This window comes from Ovis canadensis, chromosome 5 (genome assembly GCF_042477335.2).
Source record: "Ovis canadensis isolate MfBH-ARS-UI-01 breed Bighorn chromosome 5, ARS-UI_OviCan_v2, whole genome shotgun sequence".
NCBI classification, from domain to species: domain Eukaryota; kingdom Metazoa; phylum Chordata; class Mammalia; order Artiodactyla; family Bovidae; genus Ovis; species Ovis canadensis.
The window spans coordinates 51,813,751-51,831,505 of record NC_091249.1 but is presented as its reverse complement, the minus strand read 5'-3'; the positions used below and the strand labels follow the sequence as shown (position 1 = coordinate 51,831,505).

Sequence of the window (17,755 nt, the reverse complement as noted above, 5' to 3'; positions counted from 1 at the left end):
TTTGTTTGCCCTTCACTGCAGTAAGTAAAGCTGAATTGCTGGGTGAGGTCAATTTAAAATCCCAAGGACCCTCTCTTCTAAGTCTCACCAGTTACATGGAGCCTGAAGTTCTTCACTCCCTCCACTCCTCTTTGCTGAAATCTCTTGGTTTATGCTCAGGTTGTAAGTGCACAACCCACACAGCTGCACAAAATAACCTGAAGACCACCATTGGAGGAGGAGCCTTTTTGGAGTAGAGATGCTCAATCTACCCTCCTGTATCTGGGGACCTCAATCTTTCCTTTGGCACTTCAGGTATCCTGTTTATTGTTAAACAAACTAACCTTAACTGGTCCCAGTCTCTTCCAACTTCTGCCCCAAATCTTCTGCAGTCAAATGCCTTGAAGGAGTCATTTACCTTTCAGGGTCCCTCACTTCCCTCTCTCATTGGCCCTGGGCTTCCCTCCAGATGGTTCCACCATCTCCCTTGGCTCCCCACCCTCCCTCTCTGTTGCTTCCGATGACCATCAGTAATCTCTCCTCACACTGTGGGAACACTCCGGGGATTCTACTTCTCATCTTCCTCCCACCTCAGGAACACGGTCTTCCCTTCCCAAGCGATGACTGAATGAGTCTCCGCAATGTAGCCCAACTACGCTCACTCCAGTCTTGTGATCTACTTCCGTCCATTTTAGTGAGACGGGATGAAGCACCCCTTGGGCTGAGGGAGGGAACAGGGACCTTGTATCTTGGGCTTCTCTCCCACCTGAGCTTCCCCTGGCCTCATCGTCCCCAGCCCTGCCCCAACTCCTTGCCAGCTTTTAACAAAGAAAAATGTCTTCTTTTGCCCCATTCCCTTCCCCCTCAGCCACAGGTTTGGCCTGCCATACTTTTTAAAAGTTTGAATTAGCTGCCATCATTTAAAAATTAACCAATTAAAAAAATTAACCAATTTCATTCAAGAATCCAGAATTCTAGTTTCTTTTGAAAAATCAGAAGATCTGGCAACACTAGGCCCACATTCCTGCACGGTGACAGCCAGCCAGAGCTGGTCTCAGCTGCTCCCTTTGTAGGGCTTGCACACTGGTCTCTGCAGTTTTAACCCTCCTGATGGCCCTGGCCACCCACATCAGTGGCCTGGCTTCTAAACTGTATCTCTGCACGAGGCAGTCCAAAGGGAGGAACTTGCAGATCTCAGCACACAAAGGAGGGTAGGGCGGGGCAAGGCAAGCAGTAAGGCAGGGTGGAGAGCCCCAGTTGGGAGCCATGTCCCAGCCTCTCTCCATCACTGTTTATTGCTGGTAGCATCCCAGGCACCCTGTGTGTGTCCTGTCCTGGCTCAAACCTGCCTTTGGGAGCCAGGTTGCTGCAAACATGTGGCTGGCTGGCCACTGCTTCAGGCCACTCCATGTCCTACTGGAGCTGGGCCTGGGCCAAGGCTTTGTCCTGGGCGTGAGTAGCAGTGTGGCCTGTAGGCACAAGCTCCCTTACTGTCCAGCCAATTCAACTGAATGTGCACCATGGGGTGGCGGCCTTGTCACAGTCCAGCAGGATGTTGAGCACAGTGCAGGGGGCCCCGCCCACAGACAGGGCTGTACGGGAATCCACTCGGTACTTCACTGTGCTCAGGCCTCCCTCCCGGTCCACCTTGAACTGCTCCTGAGAAGGAAGGGGGGAGAGAGCATGTACTCAGGGTTTTGTAGGTGCCAGCTGTCCACTGATCCCCCATGATCTCGTCATCAGAGGTCCTATGATGCCCACAGAGGGGAAAGGGAAGCTCAGAGACAGGAAGTCTCCTGCCCATGGCTGCACATCCCCATCAGCAGGAGACCAAGTGTTTTCTAGTTCAACTAATCTGGCTCTGAGAGATATTTGAGAGATGTGGACTCCTGTATCCCAGGTCTGCCTGGGATTCTGGCACCTTCAGTTGAGTCTTGTCCCCACCCAACCTGACACACATAGCCTAAATGGCCTCTGACATCTTGGCTGACCCACAAGGCCCAGGGGCGATGGCAGCCACCAGAAGAGGGCCCTGTGCCCAAGCAGAATGCCCACAATGACCTGGGCCAAGCAGGGGAGGATGGGACCATTTGGGCACAATGAGAACTTGGTGAAAACCTTGGGCCCGCTGGTTCCCCATATACCACATACCTACCCTGATCAAGGGACTGGCCAGCACCTGTCCACCCCTGATCAAGAGATCAGCCATCACCTGTCCACCCTGATCAAGAGATCAGCCATCACCTGTTTTTGAGCCGCGATGCGCTTCTGGTCTCTCTTCCTCCAGGCTGGGTCATGCAGGTGGTGGAATGTCTTGTACCCCGTTGTGATACCCGAAGGGCGGAAAAGCTAAGGAGGCCAAAGGAAGCTGATCAGGCTGCCTCTCCTGGAGCCCTGGCCCTCACCACTAGGTAACAGCCCACAGGCAGGGGCCTGTATTCCCATTCTTTAAGAGAGGTGTACTAGTCGGGGGCAGGGCTGGGATTAGAACCAAGGGTGCCATCTCCCAGCCCCAGGAACTTCATCTGAAGGCAGAGAGGAACCTCAGGACTGCCATGATGGCTGAGGAAGTGGCGGGTTGGGGGGTGGGGGAGCATTACCTGGAGCCCAGCTCCTTTGATGCGCCGGTAGAACTCGTCATCTTCTCGGCCCCAGCCCCAGAAGCGGTTGGACATCCCGTTGCACTGACACAAAGACAGGCAGAGTCATTTGCCCCATCCTCCCAGGGATGCTCTTTGGTCTCCTACTTGGGGGTCTCAAGCCCAAGTGGGGCCAGGACAGGCCCCCTTTCCTCCTCCTCCTATGAACGGACACTCAGATGCTTTTGGTTCTTACAACCTCTGTGGTACCAGTGGGGAACAGTCAGCATACCCCAGGTTCCTTTGCCTGTTCTAATGGGGCCTTGGATTTGTGTGAGATGAACAGTTTCTCAAAAATGTCTGACTGCTGGGAGGGGACCTCTAAGAGCTGATGATGGGCACAGTGCCAGCTCCTGCTCTATTTCTGCCTGGTCCCCTACTCCTATTTCTCCTGAGGGTCTCTCTGCCCTTGTCTCTTCCTCTGTATGGAAGAAAGAGACAGTGTCTGAAGTCAGATGGCAGACATTTATTTTTGCCATGACTTCAGGCTTCATTTACATTAAGCTGGCTTCAGCCACAGATTGAACAGAGGAGCAAGAGATGGGGGTCTAAGCCACTCAGTTCTTCCCACCCCACCATCCCACTCCCACCCCTACCACAGGGATTAGCCATAACTCAAGGCAGGCCAATCAAAAGCCAGCATGGAGCAGCTGTGGGACTGCTGTCTGGGCTGCTGGAAAAAGGAGCTCCATGTTCCACTGGACTTGGGCCTAGACAGATGTAGGTTGCAGCTACAACCACTATGTTGTATTGCAAATGTCTCAAAGTAAATCCAGTCTAGAGAAGGCAGAGCTGAGAGATGGAAAGTGAAATGATGTCCTGGTGACAACTGTCTGATAGGCTGAGCAGACTTTTCCATTTTGAGAGGCAAAGAACAGGGCTTCTGAAGCTAGTTCACATGAGGGTTCTGCTCCTGAGGCAGAAACCCTCCCTAACTGGAATGCTTGGTCCTGCTCCTCTCTCACGCCTCTAGCTAGCCCTGGGCTCCCCCACTGGCCCTGGGAAGGATCCTCCAGCAACTGGCCCCCAGAACTGCCACTCCTCTGGCCACAGCCCCCATCCAGGTAGGTGTTGCCTGGCTCTGAGCAGAGCAGGCATGCCAGGCCTCACCAGCTGGTAGTGCTGCTTGGAAAGCAGCAGGATGCCACCAACGTAGGTCTTGTAGTGGTAGAGCGGGTGGAGCTCTGGGGAGGCCACGTGGAAGGGCCCAGCCTCTGGGAAGCCATAGTCCAGCTCCTCATTGAGAGGGAGCAGGTCCACGTCGTGCATGGCGATGTAGTCTGTGCTGTTGCCGCTTTCCAGGAAGCCCGCGTTGATGAGTGCTGCCCGATTGAACCTGTGCAGGGTGCCAAAGCTGGGCAGGGGGGCAGCAAGCTTGCTCTCCCCCAGCCTCTACGTGAGAGCCTGTCCTCCACGCAACAGACCCCAGTACCCATGCTGCCCTCCAGCTCGATGCCAACTTCACTACAGGGCTGCCCAGCTGCTCCTCCACTCATCTAATGAATGTTTACCGAGCACCTACCATGTCCCAGAAACTGCTCAGAGCACGGGAGATACAGCAGTGAGAAATAAAAGCCCTGCCCTCAAGGAGCTGACATTCTAATAAGGAAAAAAAAAACTTGAGTAAACATGCAACAAGCCAGTGAGTGGTAAATGTTGAGAACAGTAAAGCAATGTGAGAAGAATAAAACACGCTGGCAGGTAGGGGCTGTCCTTTTAGACGAGGTGGTCCGGGAGAGCCAGCCTAACAGAGTGATACGTGAGCAGAAACCTGAAGGCCTGAGGGAACGAGCCCTGTGGAAATCACGGGAATGGGGATACGAGCAGAGGGGAAAATGACTCCCAAGGCTGGAGGCTGGAGCAGTCAGCAATGTGGTCAAGCAGAGTGAGTGAGGTTTTCAGGAATGAGGTCAGAGGGTGACAGGTCCCTGGAGGACATGGGCTTTGACCCTGGATGAGATGGCAAGCCACTGAAGGGCCAAGAGTGAAGGCACCATGAGCAGTAGCTCAGTGTTCACCAGGACCACTCTAGCTGGTATAAGAAAAGCCTGGAAGGTGAGGGGTGGAAGCAAGGAGACAGGTTAAGAGGCTGCTACAATAATTTAGGCATGAACTGATGATGCCTTCATTCAGGCAGCAGTGGCGACGATAGGAGGGCAGACGCTAGACACCTGTGCTGGTGGACTAGATGTGCTGTGTGAGAGAGCAGGAGTAGAGGACGACCCCAGCACCTTCTGGCCTGAGCAGCTGGGAGTGTGGAGTTTCCACCGCCTAAAATGAGGAAGAGGGCAGGAGAAGCAGGTCAGGGACAGGTGGGAAATCAGGGATTCAGTTGTAGTCAAGTCTGGTCAGGAGGAAGGCAGAGAACACTGGGAGGATCGTGAACTAAAGGAACTGGCGTGTTCCAAGAACTGCTGGAGTATGTTCCCCAGGCGGAGTGAGCTGGAGGAAAAGGAGGTGGGGGTGGGCTGTGCAATGCATGGATTGTGATCATGGCGGGGAGCAGTTTTTGGTGAGGGCAAGGCTTTTAAGTTAATGCCAGATTTTTAACAACCTTAAAGCCATGCCCTTGACCCCTCTCTTTCCCTAATCCCTGCAGTTAATCCACCAGCAAGCCCTGCCTGCACCTCCTCCACACTGCTGCTCTCCACCGTGTCTGCCATGGCAATAAGGGCAAAGCCTGCCCAACAGGTCTCTCACTCCCCTTCTTGCCCTGGTATGGCCTAGTACACAAATAGGAGCCACAGGGACCTTTGTAAAATGGAAACCAGATCCAGGGCCTCCCCAGTCCCAAACCCTCCCCACAAATTCCCATCACACCCAGTGAGAGGGGTCGAGCACCTCCCACCCTTCTGCTTCTGCCCCGGGTGGCCTTTCACGGGCCTGGGCTACGTGGTACTGGACTGCTGTCGGGAAAGGGAGCAGGCAAGGGAGAGACCAGGGCAAGGTGAGGCCCAGGTGAGCGGGTGCCGGCTTGGAGGTGGTCCCTACCTGAAATGATCCACCTGGTTGAGCACATAGATGTGGTGCTGGATCTTCTTCTTGCTCAGGAAGCGGTGCATGTGGGGCACAAAGACCAGCAGCTCCTCAAAGCGTTCTCGGAAGGGCACCAGCACTGCCAGGCGGTGGGGGCCCCATGACTCATCTTCTTCCCAGTGCTCACGAGGTGGCTCTGGCGGACAGGCCCGGGATGGGCCTGGGGTCTCCTGTCCTTGTCCCCTGGCTGCCCGGGCTACGTCCCCAGAGCAGCTTAGCTGCAGCCAGAGCAGGGAGAGGAAGCCCAGTAAGAGACAGGCAACAAAGAGGTGGAAGACGGAACATTTCCGGGGGAGGCCACTAGGCATCAACCTGGACCTGGGACAAGAACAAGGAGCAGGTCAGAAGGGCAAGGTGAGCCAAGGTCCTGAACACACCCTCCTCTGGCTTCCCACAAGTAAGGCGCAGGTGACTGGTCAGCGCTTGGTAATTAGTGCAGAAGCAACTTTAGTGCTTTTGTTTGTGTTGCTATCATGCATCAGAATCCGGCTTACAGCTCTAGGTTCAGCCTGAGCCACCCCACCTCCAGGAGGCCCTCCAAACACTCGCAGGTCTGGGAGCTGCGCCACTTGCTCGATGCTCTCTTACTCTCTGTGCCTGAGTCCAGATCAGACCAAGAGCTGCTCGAGGGCAGGGAAGAGACTCCTTGTCCCTTGCACTTGCCCCTCCCCAAGACGACATCTCATGTCGAGCCAAAGGCGGAAGCCCACCTTAGAGACCTCACGCACTGCCTTCTACCTGTTCCCCTGCAGGTTCACCCTCATCAGAAAGCTGGGCTTCATCCTACTTCTCAGACCAGAAAGCTCCCCCAAAGAGGGAAGCTGTTTTACTGTTTCAGCCCCAGTGAAAAGACCACTGTTCACTCTGGGAAGATCAGGTCTGTCCCCAAACCAATGTGAGGCCCAAACCAACAGAGGCAGTTCACAGAATGCATCTCAAAGCTTCAGTCCAGGGCAGCTCATGTGACAAAAGATGAGAAACAGAAGAGGGAAAGAAAGCTGAGGGCTGGGAACAGCACCCAGGCACCTTTCAGAAGGTGGAAAAACAACAGAATACCTTACACTCTGGGGTAGTTCTGGGAAAAAAAACAAATGGATGGAAGTCATCTGGTTTCTTTGCTCCTCTCTCTGGAAGTTCCTGAGGGCAGTGAAGGAACTAAGGAATCCAAGAAAATCGCAGCTTCCTGTCTTCTGAAATAATCAGCAAAGCAATTTACTTTATAATCTCTGAGAATTACCAATTAGCTACCATAGCATATGGATTCTACCTCCTAAGTACCCTTTGTTCTTCCCTCACACACTGCCTACCTTTTAGTTCAAGTCTCACCTGGTCCTTGCCCTGTTCTGACCCCTTCAAATCATGGATGATCTTCCTGTTTACAAGATAATGAGCAAACTCTGTGATCTGACAGTCAAACCCCTCTGTAACCTGGCCCCATCTCCAGTTGCTCCTGCCACTCACCCAGTGCTACACACTGAGCAATTCAGTTTCGCCACTCTCCATATTCCTTCCTGCTCTAGCCCTCACAGAGTCTGCTGCTTCTGCCTAAAATGGCTTTCCTTATATCATCTGCCTGGAAGCACCCCATTGATCCTTCAAGGCCAAACTCCAATGTCATGGCGACACGGTCACCCCCTAGGCCCACATACACAACAGACTGAGATACATACTCCCTCCTTTGTGTTCCTGGAGTATCTGGTACTGCCCTCCTTGAAGCATTTAAGAGTTTTGAAATCACCTGTGTCCTTGCCTGTCTTCTTCACAGGTAATCAGATGCATAGCTGTGTACTTAGCACAAGTCATACAGCAGAGGGCTTGCTAAGTGAGTTACAGGAAGGGATCAAGCATTCAGGGCATGCTTGTCACACACTAAAGCCAGACAAACTCCTGTCTCTCTCCAGAGGCACAACTGCCAACTGGAAGCAACCCTGAAGCCAGGCCCAGGTCCCACACACAGCAGAGAGGGAGCATGGCAAGACAACCTTGCAGGACTTCTGACTTACCCCCCATTGTCATGTGGTGGGGGTTTCCGCTGGGGAAGAGCAGAGGCCAATCCTGCTATTGGCCTGGGACGGCTGGAACCTCTATAGATTCTCCCTCTGGGCTCTTGCTGGGGATGGGGTAGAGAGCGGGGAGATGGACATGAGGAAATATCCCACCTTCGGGAGAAGAAGCAGTGACCATTATCCAGGGGTATGGCATGGATTGGGCACTCCATGCACTTTCACCTTCTGTCCCCTTGGTCCAGCATTCCCTTCCTACTAGGATCACATTCCCCCGGACACTCTCTTCCTGTGCTGCAAGGGCCCAAATCACTGAACAACTGAATTCAGAGCTGAATCCCAATTCCTCAGGACAGATAACACTGACAATTGCTCCTGGTGCCACCTGGTGGCAAACTCCAGATCTGCAGTCTCAGCAGCTCCCAGGCCACCCTGTTCCTGGAGGTGGGGAGGCAGACCAGATGAGGTTTTGCCTCCTTCATCAGTATGTGTCCAAAGCTAATAAGAGGGTGATTCAAACCCAGACAGACTGTTTCCAGAGCCAACACTCTTAATTGCTACCTCAGTATGCATCTGTTGCATGGATCTTTGTACCCCTTTGTCAAAAGCATGAAGTGACACCAGTAAAGTTTTGTGGAATATGGTTATCTTCCTAAAATTCTTAGGAAGAAATTAGGAAATGGAAATTCTCCATAACCTTTCCTTTCTTCCCTCACAAAAATCTTAGTGACACAGGTTTGAATACTCAGCTGCTCTGATTACAGCAACTCCAAACTGCAAAAGTAACTGGAAGATAACTGGCACATTTTCTGTGCCAGGCATAGTGTCAAGACTTCTAAATATGTGTGATCTCCTTTATATCTTCATATAGACCTGCAGAAGAGATATTATGATCCCTGTTTCAGAGATGGAAGAGCTGAGAAGGAAGATTAAGTTGGCTCTGGTCACATGGCTATTAAAGAGGATTCTGGTCCAGGCCTAAATCCACAGTCTAGGCTTTCTACTATATTCCTGTCTTCTTACTTCAACAGCAAGTCTGAAAAATTCCCAAAGATAAAGAGTTGTGCCCACTATATTCCCAAGTCTTTGGACACCTTTGGGCAAACTTAACAGACATACAGGAAAAGAGGTGCCATTCACCAGGCTAGATCCACTACCATGTGTTCTGAGAAGACTTGAGGGTACACCTCGAGACTGAAGTCTGGGCGTCCCTTCCAATCTTAACGGCAAACAGCTCATCCCCATCCTGCTTTAGTGACAACCACTAACTAAGGTCTGGGTCAACCCCACACCTAACACATGGGGCAGGCCACATTCAAGTACAGCTGCACCGGAAATGAACTAACGTTAAGTCTGAGAAGAACTCAGCCCCAGCTAGGCAGTGGCCAGCAAGGCAGAGCACAGAGCTTCTGTCTGGTGTATTCTTCTGGGGGCTCAGCAAAGAATGGGGAAGCACAAGTGTAGGGTCTGACGCTACAGGCATGTGATGGGGGAGACAGAGACCAGAGATACGAAATAAAGACCTTCTGAAACCAAGGACAGACAAGAGATCCACTGAGAAAGGTCAACGGACTCTAAGACCCGCATAAAAACTGAAGTCAATGGAAAAACACCGAGACTCATAAAGAGAGAGACTCGCACAGAGGGACAGAAACTCACAAAGGGAAATCAAAGGAGAAATACAGACCTGCTGAGTGACGGAGACTGGTAGAGCCAAAGACGCAGAGAGAAACAGAAACCCAAATACAGAGAGAGACCCCCAAAGAGAAACACAGACCCTCAGAGAGCCCCGCAGAGACGGAGTCCCAACGGCCTCGGGCTCCTAGAGTCCTCGCGGTGGCCCGGAAAGAACTGGCACCCGGGAGGACGGGGACCGGGCCGGCCGCCGAGCTCACCTGCCGTCCTCCCAGGGCAGTTGCGCCGCTTTCCTCCGGGAGGGGAACATCGTTCGGGGAGGCGGCGGCACATGGGTACAGAGCTACCAAGCCGGGCCAGCCCGGCCTCCCTGGCCTACGCGGCGCCTCCGCCTCCCGCCCCGCCTAAGCCCGTCCGCCCCGCCCCTTGGTCCGTTGGGTCCGTTGCTCCGTCTACGCCGTCTGCTCCCCGAAGCTGTGGTGTCAAAGGTTCCGCGTTCGAAGGAAGACGTGAACGCGCAACCGCCTGAACTGGTAACTTCCTTCCGGGGACCGCTGGAGGTCTCAAGAGGTTGAGGCCCGGGAGAGCGCTCAAGTCAACGGGCTGGGACTGGATTTAAACTCCAGATTTCCAAACCAGCGCCCTGGGATAATCTGCATCTTCCTCCTCTTCCCAGGGGAAGGCGGGGAGCGCGTCTGAGTAGTCCTGCCGTCACCCTAAGTTCTTACTATGTGCCAGTCATTTTTCCAAATTCTTTGTCCGCAACAAGCTTGGAGGTGGGCAGGGCTAAGCTCAAGGCTGTCTTGCGTTCAGCCTACTACCTCAAGTAGTAGTTTGGAGACTGGTATTAAAGACAGATTGGCTGGATTTGAAACCTGACTCTCCTAGTTTGGTTGTGTTTTGGGGCAGTTCCTGGTATATATGGTTGCTGTGAGGATTAAAGGAGAAAAGCACACACTTGGTACAGTGATGGACACAATCATCAATGCTATATAAATGACAGCTGTCATCCAGGGGAGGAGTATTTCGTGGAGCTGAGTTGAGAACTGAAGAAGGGAGTAAAATTGACTTCCCATATTGGCCTTGTCAACAGTGGGAACTTAGCCCCTGCCTGGGCCAGATTTCCACCTAGGAAAAGAGAACGGGAAAGTTATTAGACTTATCTCTGTTCTTCCAGGCAAACTTTAAGGTTTCTAATAAATAGCTAATAACATCAGTTGAGTTCTTACTATGTGCCGGTCATTTTTCCAAATTCTTTACTACTTCTATCTCTGTCTTTATGTGTATTGTACTTATGCCCTCTTTAACGAGTGAACTATGGCACGAAGAGGTAGTTCAGAATATAAGCCCAGGTAGTTTGGTTGCACAGTCTATGATCTCAACTACTGGTTCTGAGAGGACTTCACTATGCATAGGAAATTAATTATTCCCAGCAGCCCCCTTTCTCCCTTTAACCCAGCATACAACCCACTGGTCCCTTCCTGCTAAGCTCTGCCAGGTCACCGTACCTTATATTAAAACCTTGACAAATCCAGCCTTGATTTAGCTGATGACAAAAGCAAGGGTGGCCCCTGCAGAGACCAGTCAGGTAAGGCCAATGATGGAAACTGGGAGATGGGACTGGCCTGGAAAGTACAAGGTTACCTTAAGGGGACTCTTCAATCCAGCTAATTGTTGTCATCTCAGAATGAAGCCTCTCTAGTATTAGATCTACCTCAAGAAATCAGATTTCATGTATAAATCCAAATTAATAATTTTAAAACTAATTTTATTTTTTGGCTGTGGTGGGCTTTCGTTGTTGCTTGACCTTTTATCTGGTTGCTATAATAAGCGGGAGCTACTCTCTAGCTGTGTTGTTCAGGTTTCTCATTGCAATGGCCTCTCTTGTTCTGAGCACAGGCTCTAGGGCACTCGGGCTTCAGTGGTTGGGGCTCCCAGGCTCTAGAGTACAGCCTCAATAGTTGTGGCACGTGGGCTTAGTCGCTCCTTGGCAAGTGGAATCTTCCCAGATCAGGGATTGAACCCATGTTTCTTATATTGACAGGCAAATTCTTCACCACTGAGCCACAGGGAAGCCCCTTGCTGGTGCTAAGTCACATCAGTCGTGTTTGACTCTGTGTGACCCCATAGACGGCAGCCCACCAGGCTCCCCCGTTCCTGGGATTCTCCAGGCAAGAACACTGGAGTGGGTTGCCATTTCCTTCTCCAATGCATGAAAGTGAAAAGTGAAAGTGAAGTCACTCAGTCGCATCCAATTCTTAGTGACCCCATGGACTGCAGCCTACCAGGCTCCTCCGTCCATGGGAGTTTTCAGGCAGGAGTACTGGAGTGGGGTGCCATTGCCTTCTCCGGGAAGCCCCTTAACTAATTTTAAACTGTGATATCCAGTCATGTCGATAATTAGTACCCTTAATATGATGGGATGAGAATGACACTTTCTTTCTGTGCTCTTTCAAAAACCCAGGACCCCAATCTAATCATGAGAAAAGTATCAGAGCAATTGCAATTCAGAGAAATTCTACAAAATACCTGAACTCCTGAAAACTGTGAAGTCAATAAACAAGGGAAGTCTGAGAAACTGTCACAGCCAAGAAGGGTCCAATGAGAAAAGACAACTAAATGTAACAACAATACCTCCTACATGAGCTCTTGGAACAAAAAAGACACAAGGTAACAGCTAAGGAAATGGGCATAAAGCATGGACTATGCCTATTGGTTCACCCTGGAGAAGGAAATGGCAACGCACTCTGGTATTCTTGCCTGGGAAAACCCCGTGGGCAGGCTCAGGGTCGGATATGACTGAAACGACTGAGCACATCCCTACTGGTTAATTCATTTTTAACAAATATACCATACTACTGAATGACGTCAGTAATGAGGTTAACTATCGTCACAGTTTTTCTGTCATTTAAAGCTGTTTTTTTTTTCTCCCTAAATGTGAAGGTCTAGGTGGCAGAACGTGTTCAGACTACATGCTCCTAGCAGTTCTAGTCCCCAAACTTGCCTTCCCACCCCATCTCATTACACACTGTTGGATTGTTGTCGTTTAGTCGCTAAATCATGTCTGACTCTGCAAACCCATGGACTGTACCCTGCCAGGCTCCTCTGTCCATGGGATTTCCCAGGCAAGAAGTGGGTGCAGTTTCCCTCTCCAGGGGATTTGCCCGACCAAGGGATCAAACTCAGATCTCCCGCACTGGCAGGAGGATTCTTTATGGCTGAGCCACAAGGAAATTAACCTTCCTCGTATTTATTTTCATAAGGTTCTAATACTCAAAACTCTGTTGAACACTTGGTAATGTCCAAATCTCTTTCCTGGGATTCAACTTTCTAATACTAACCAACTTTCCTTTCCAGCTTTCTCATTGCCCCCTCAACTCTAGCTGAAACAATGCCTATCTCCACACCAGCTGTTTGCCTCTGTTCCCTTCAATCACCCCTGTCCGCCTTATCAGAATCCTTCGTCTCTTAAGTCCTTGTTGAGATTCCATGCTATTGGTTAAGCCCATCAGTACCTTCCTCTTGCCCCCAGCCCAGGGCTTCCTGTTCTCCCCACACGTGTTGCACTCCTCTGATCAGTGCACACTACCTTCACTAACTGGGCACTTTTTTGAAGCACCAGAACAATTCTGTCCTCCTGCTTTGGAAAGGTTGGTGAGATGGCAAATGCACAGAAGAAATGGTGTGGATTTTAGCACCAACTGCACAACTTACTTGTTGTATGATTTTGGGCAAGACTACCACCCACTGCCACTAGAAGGTATGGAGAGGATGAAAGAAATGAAGTCCACAGGTGGGTACTCGTCTTAGAATGTCAAGTGCTTTGCCCACTGGAAAAACTCGACATTCCCTCCAGCACCCTACAGTGCTATGCCCACTGGCAGTAGAGTAACTTTACACTGGACAAGAAGTCAATTTTTTTTTTTTATTGGGAAACCAATGTAACAAACCTAGACTTATTGAAAATGAAATCAGTAACTAAGACTCTGCAGGCCCCATCCCCAACCAGCACCAAGGCCTCTGCTTGGCCTGACCCCAGTTTCTTTAGTCCCCAAAAGAACAACCACGTAAAGAACCTGGGGTCAACCTCAGGGCTACTTTCCCACGTTGCAACTCCCTATACCCCACCCTCAATTGACACACACCCCGGATCAGCAGGCTGGGTCTAGGCCCTAGGAGGGAATAGTGAGGTTTCCTGGGTGGCAGGGAATCACAGCTATGCCCCAACCTGGTCAAAATTCCAAGTTAGCAAAGAAAGACTGGCTTGCCCACCCCCTCCCCTCCCCCCAGTCACCCCAGACAACAGGCTCACATCCCTGATCAGTAACACTGTGATTCTGAGGTGTCAGTAGGGCTCCCGGTGGCTTCACCAGATTACTGCAAAGGGCCCAGGGGAGGGAGCAGGCATTTACCCAACCACTTGATCAGTATTAGCCAGCCAAGCTGCTACCCTCGGCTTGGGCTGTGGCCCCTCTCCCCTCCAGATACCCATGGCTGGAAACCAGTCCTCCTGCCAGAGAGCAGTCAGTCCAGGAGGTCCTTTCTTCCCCAGCCAGGGAAGAAGGCTGGCCTGGGAAGCCTGGGATGGCTACACCAGCTTCTTGGCTTCAAAGAAGCTCTTGAGGTGTCTCATCTGCCAGACACCAATGGCTACAAGGATGAGGGTCTGTAGGATGGACCACCACAGCACCCTTTGGTTGGTGCTCTCGCTGGTCTGCCGGAAGCGTTCCTCTCGCCACTGTGGGAAGGGAAAACAGAAGAGAAGCCTGAGTTGGCTGGGCCTCATCTGGGGCCACTAGAACCACTGGGTTCCCTCTCCAGAGGATGCCCCAGGACCAACTAACTTTGCTCAGGTTCCAGCTGCAAGTGTCTGAAAAAAACCATCCCACCTGGGAACGAATTGTCTTCATCCTCACCAGCCATATGCCCCTGGGTAACCCACTCATTTCTCCCAGGTCCACTGGCTCATCTGTCAGGTATAGCCCTCACCTGGTCCTACCGTGATGCCTGGAGGAGTGGTAAAGTGGCTGTAGCATTACCCTATCAGACAGAGCTGTCCTGGGACACTCAGAAATGGATTTGCTCTGAGCCCTCTGCCTGGATCTCCCAAACTGCTCCTTGCATACTGTGTGCACAGGTTGCAAATTGGTGATCCAGGGGCTGAACTGACCCCACACATGTATTTTGTAGGCTCACACAATGTTTAGACAACATTTAAAACTCAGAATTTTTTACATAAAAAAACCCCAAAACCTGGACCTCTTAAGTATCTCTTAAAACCTGAGCGAGCAATTCTGCAATGCTGTCCTCAGCTGACAACAGCAGCTCTTCCTATTTAGATAGATTGCTATTCTACCAGTCCTTACGGTCACAGATCCATTCATGGTACAGGCCGGGCTCTGGGACACAAGCGAGTTTGAAACCCCTAATCCTGGGAGCACTGAGAAGCATGGAAAGAACACCCCAGGTGTTGGTATCAATTCCTGCTTTGTCACTTTGTGTGGCTCCTAATAAGACAATGACAGCCTCTTAAGAGACTGTCTTCTCAGTTACAAAGTAGAGTTAGTAATACCCATCCCACCTTTTAGGCTGGCAGTGCAGCACAGACACAGAAGTCCCTTGGATTTATAATGAATCTGATGTGCAACTCCTGGCTAAGCCAGTGGGCAGCCTCTGGGAAGAGGCCCACGGCTCCTGGCCCAGCCACTCACCCGCTGGTAGTTCTGCTCTTTCTGGATCTGCTCCACTTGCTCAACCAGCTGTCGCACTCGTAGCTGCAGCTCACTCAACTTGTCTTTGGCAGCAATTTCTGCATAGTCGTTGGCATGTTCACCTACCTGGATGTCCAGGTGAACTCTCTGGAGACAGACAAGATAAGGAAGGCTGGGAGAATCAGGTAGCCCTGCTCTGTCTTCCTGCCAGTGCCTAACAGCTGATCTTCCCACCTTTCTTCATTTGTTCATTTAGCCAACACTGACTGAGGCCTCCTCAGTATCTGGCCCTATGGGGCTCTAGGCCCAAAGGCAAGAATAAGCCTTGGCTGATGCTCTCACCAAAGCATATACAGAAAGCTCTGCAACCACCCCCTTAATGTTCACTGGAAACTCAGCTGTATTAAGAGACACAAAATCTGACATAGTCACCTACAGTACCACCAGTTCCCCGTCTTGATGAGCTATAGGTTGAAAACATCCAACATGGGTCCACTTACCAGCATGCCGCCAGCAAAGAGAGAGAACTTGGTGGAATTGGAGTGAAGACAGATCTGATGCTCGCCAGGGGTATGGGAGGTGAAGGTGAATCTGCCTTCAGAGCCATACTGCCGGGCCAGGATAACCTGGAGAGCAGAGACTTCAATGAGCATTGAGTGAAGTCGCTCAGTCGTGTCCGACTCTTTGCAACCCCATGGACTGTAGCCTACCAGGCTCCTCTGTCCATGGGATTTTCCAGGCAATAGTCCTGGAGTGGATTGCCATTTCCTTCTCCAGGGGATCTTCCCTACCCAGGGATTGAACCTGGGTCTCCTGCATTGTAGACAGACACTTTACCTTCTGAGCAAGCTGAATGGTGCTTACGGCTCTAAGTGCCTTAAAAGTTGACAAGCAGAGACATCCCACAACACTAAAAGTTCCAATGCTGCTTAACAGCAGTTGCCAAAAACTTGCCTTTGAGCTATCTGGAGAAAGAGTCAAGAGACTGACATGAAGTTGGCATGTGGCCACTCTTGGAAAGCTCTTTACTTTATTCATAACTCATGCCCTTTCAACTCTTTCACTGTGATTCTTGTAAGTGAAAGGTGACAGCTAAACGGTTTTGTTTAGTTGGTTTGGGATATGGTTTAATATCCTTATTTGTCAAATTAAAAGCTGCTCATTCTTGTTGGAAAGTACCCTGTTCCTTGATATCCTAAAGTCTATACGCCACAGCTTTAGAGTCAATAAAGCTCTTTGGTTTCCAGCACCCCAAATAATCCACCCATCACATCTGTAAGATGGATGAATTTCTATTTCACAAACTAGAAAAATAGCTCAGGGAAAGCAACTGACTTGGCGGGGTCACACTGAGATCAGTAACAAATTGAAAGAAGCAGCTAGCACTGAAACAGCCCAAGGTTTGACTGGAGTGAAAACGCAGGTTCTTCCCACAGTACCAACTGTTGTTGTTTTTTTTTTTAACCAGTTTAGCACATCCGGAAACTATGAGGGGAAGTACCAGTGCCTGCTTGATCTGGCGCCCAAGTGCAAAGCGTGGTGGGGGGTGCGGGGCTCGGCGGGGCCGACTCACTTTATCCTCTGGGTCTTTAACCTCCACGAACATGCCAAGCCCAGGGGTGGCCGGCTGGTACTCCTCTCGCTGCTTGTCATACAGCTGCGTCCGGTAGTTTCCTGGAGGGAAGTGGGGCGAGCCCAGTCTGAGGAGCGCGAGGTGGCGCCGGGTCCACGGTGGCCAGGGCACTGCGAGGCAGCCTGCTCCCGGCTCTGAAGACATGACTTTCCCGCACTCCCCCCACCCCCACCCCAAGACCGCGGTCTTGCTGAAAAGTCTCTCCCTTCCCCCGTACCTATAACCATGGTCTCGTCCGGAATTTCCTCAATAAAGCACTTTTTTTCCGTCTCCCCAATGTGGAAGTACAGCGCGCCTCCGCGGGCCGCAAACCACAGCAGTAGGAGGAGGACCCGAACGACCCTACCCAACCCGGACCCAGGGCAGAGCCCGACGACCCACAAGCTCCGCTCAGCAGCCATCTTGCCCCACCTGCCCGCGCAGGCGCAGCCTGCCGCGCCACGTAGCCCAGCCGCCGCCGCGGGAGCTGCCGGGACAGCGAGTTCCGCCGGGTGGACTACAAATCCCAGACGCTCCAAGGCCGCGGCGCGGCAGTACCTGATTGGGGCGCAGCTCCTATCTAGGGCCGAGTTAGAGCTGCAGAATTGGATTTTTTTCCCCTTTAACTCTCATCGCCGCCCAGTGACTGGTGTTGATTATCAGTTTGTTTTGTTTTACAGATGATGAAACTAACGTACTTTGAGTCGGCAAGCGAATTATGATAAGGGACAGGAGCCTCACCTAGGATGCTTGACTTCCCTGGGAAGTAGGATCTGCCGCTCTGGGCTTGCTTCTGCTTGTGTTTTTCTTTGTGCTGTTTTAACTACATGCTATGTTACTGCTGTTGTAACCACCACTCAGAATTAACAAATAATTACAGAATTAACAAATGATAACATTTTATGATAATACTTACAGGTATTTTTAAAGCTAAGCTTTTTAGAGACATCCCAATCTTCCCTGGTAACTCAGTTGGTAAAGAATCCGCCTGCAGTGCAAGAGACCCTATTTCGATTCCTGGGTCGGGAAGATCTGCTGGAAAAGGGATAGGCTACCCATTCCAGTGTTCTGGCCTGGAGAATCCATGGGCTCTGTGGTCCATTGATATGTATATTCCACGGACACGTATATTTCATGGGG

General features: G+C 51.2%; 2 protein-coding genes across 11 annotated transcripts; both read right to left on the bottom strand.

Annotated features, from left to right (window-relative positions):
• Positions 1-931: 931 nt before the first annotated feature.
• Positions 932-11,642, bottom strand: B4GALT7 (beta-1,4-galactosyltransferase 7). Of its 9 annotated transcripts, XM_069591803.1 has the most exons (9): positions 10,801-11,642; positions 9,553-10,420; positions 7,658-7,764; positions 6,716-6,844; positions 5,610-5,972; positions 3,729-3,954; positions 2,580-2,663; positions 2,224-2,328; positions 932-1,638 (listed from the first exon to the last, which is right to left on the bottom strand). In XM_069591803.1, the coding sequence occupies exons 5-9, from the start codon at positions 5,960-5,962 to the stop codon at positions 1,483-1,485; spliced, it is 924 nt and encodes a 307-aa protein (XP_069447904.1). In that variant the 5' UTR covers positions 5,963-5,972; positions 6,716-6,844; positions 7,658-7,764; positions 9,553-10,420; positions 10,801-11,642; the 3' UTR covers positions 932-1,482. The 9 variants fall into 9 exon arrangements, with proteins under 9 accessions (XP_069447904.1, XP_069447901.1, XP_069447900.1 ...); XM_069591800.1 differs by lacking the exon at positions 10,801-11,642 and having other exon boundaries at positions 6,711-6,844; positions 7,658-7,813; positions 9,553-9,704; XM_069591799.1 differs by lacking the exon at positions 10,801-11,642 and having other exon boundaries at positions 6,711-6,844; positions 9,553-9,704.
• A 1,561-nt stretch (positions 11,643-13,203) lies between these two features.
• On the bottom strand, positions 13,204-17,130 carry TMED9 (transmembrane p24 trafficking protein 9). Of its 2 annotated transcripts, XR_011257279.1 has the most exons (6): positions 16,854-17,111; positions 16,577-16,677; positions 15,504-15,629; positions 15,004-15,150; positions 13,713-14,030; positions 13,204-13,567 (listed from the first exon to the last, which is right to left on the bottom strand). XR_011257279.1 is itself a non-coding variant. In XM_069591806.1 (5 exons), the coding sequence occupies exons 1-5, from the start codon at positions 17,035-17,037 to the stop codon at positions 13,881-13,883; spliced, it is 708 nt and encodes a 235-aa protein (XP_069447907.1). In that variant the 5' UTR covers positions 17,038-17,130; the 3' UTR covers positions 13,204-13,880. The 2 variants fall into 2 exon arrangements, 1 of the variants encoding a protein (XP_069447907.1); XM_069591806.1 differs by having other exon boundaries at positions 13,204-14,030; positions 16,854-17,130.
• Between the last annotated feature and the right edge of the window lie 625 nt (positions 17,131-17,755).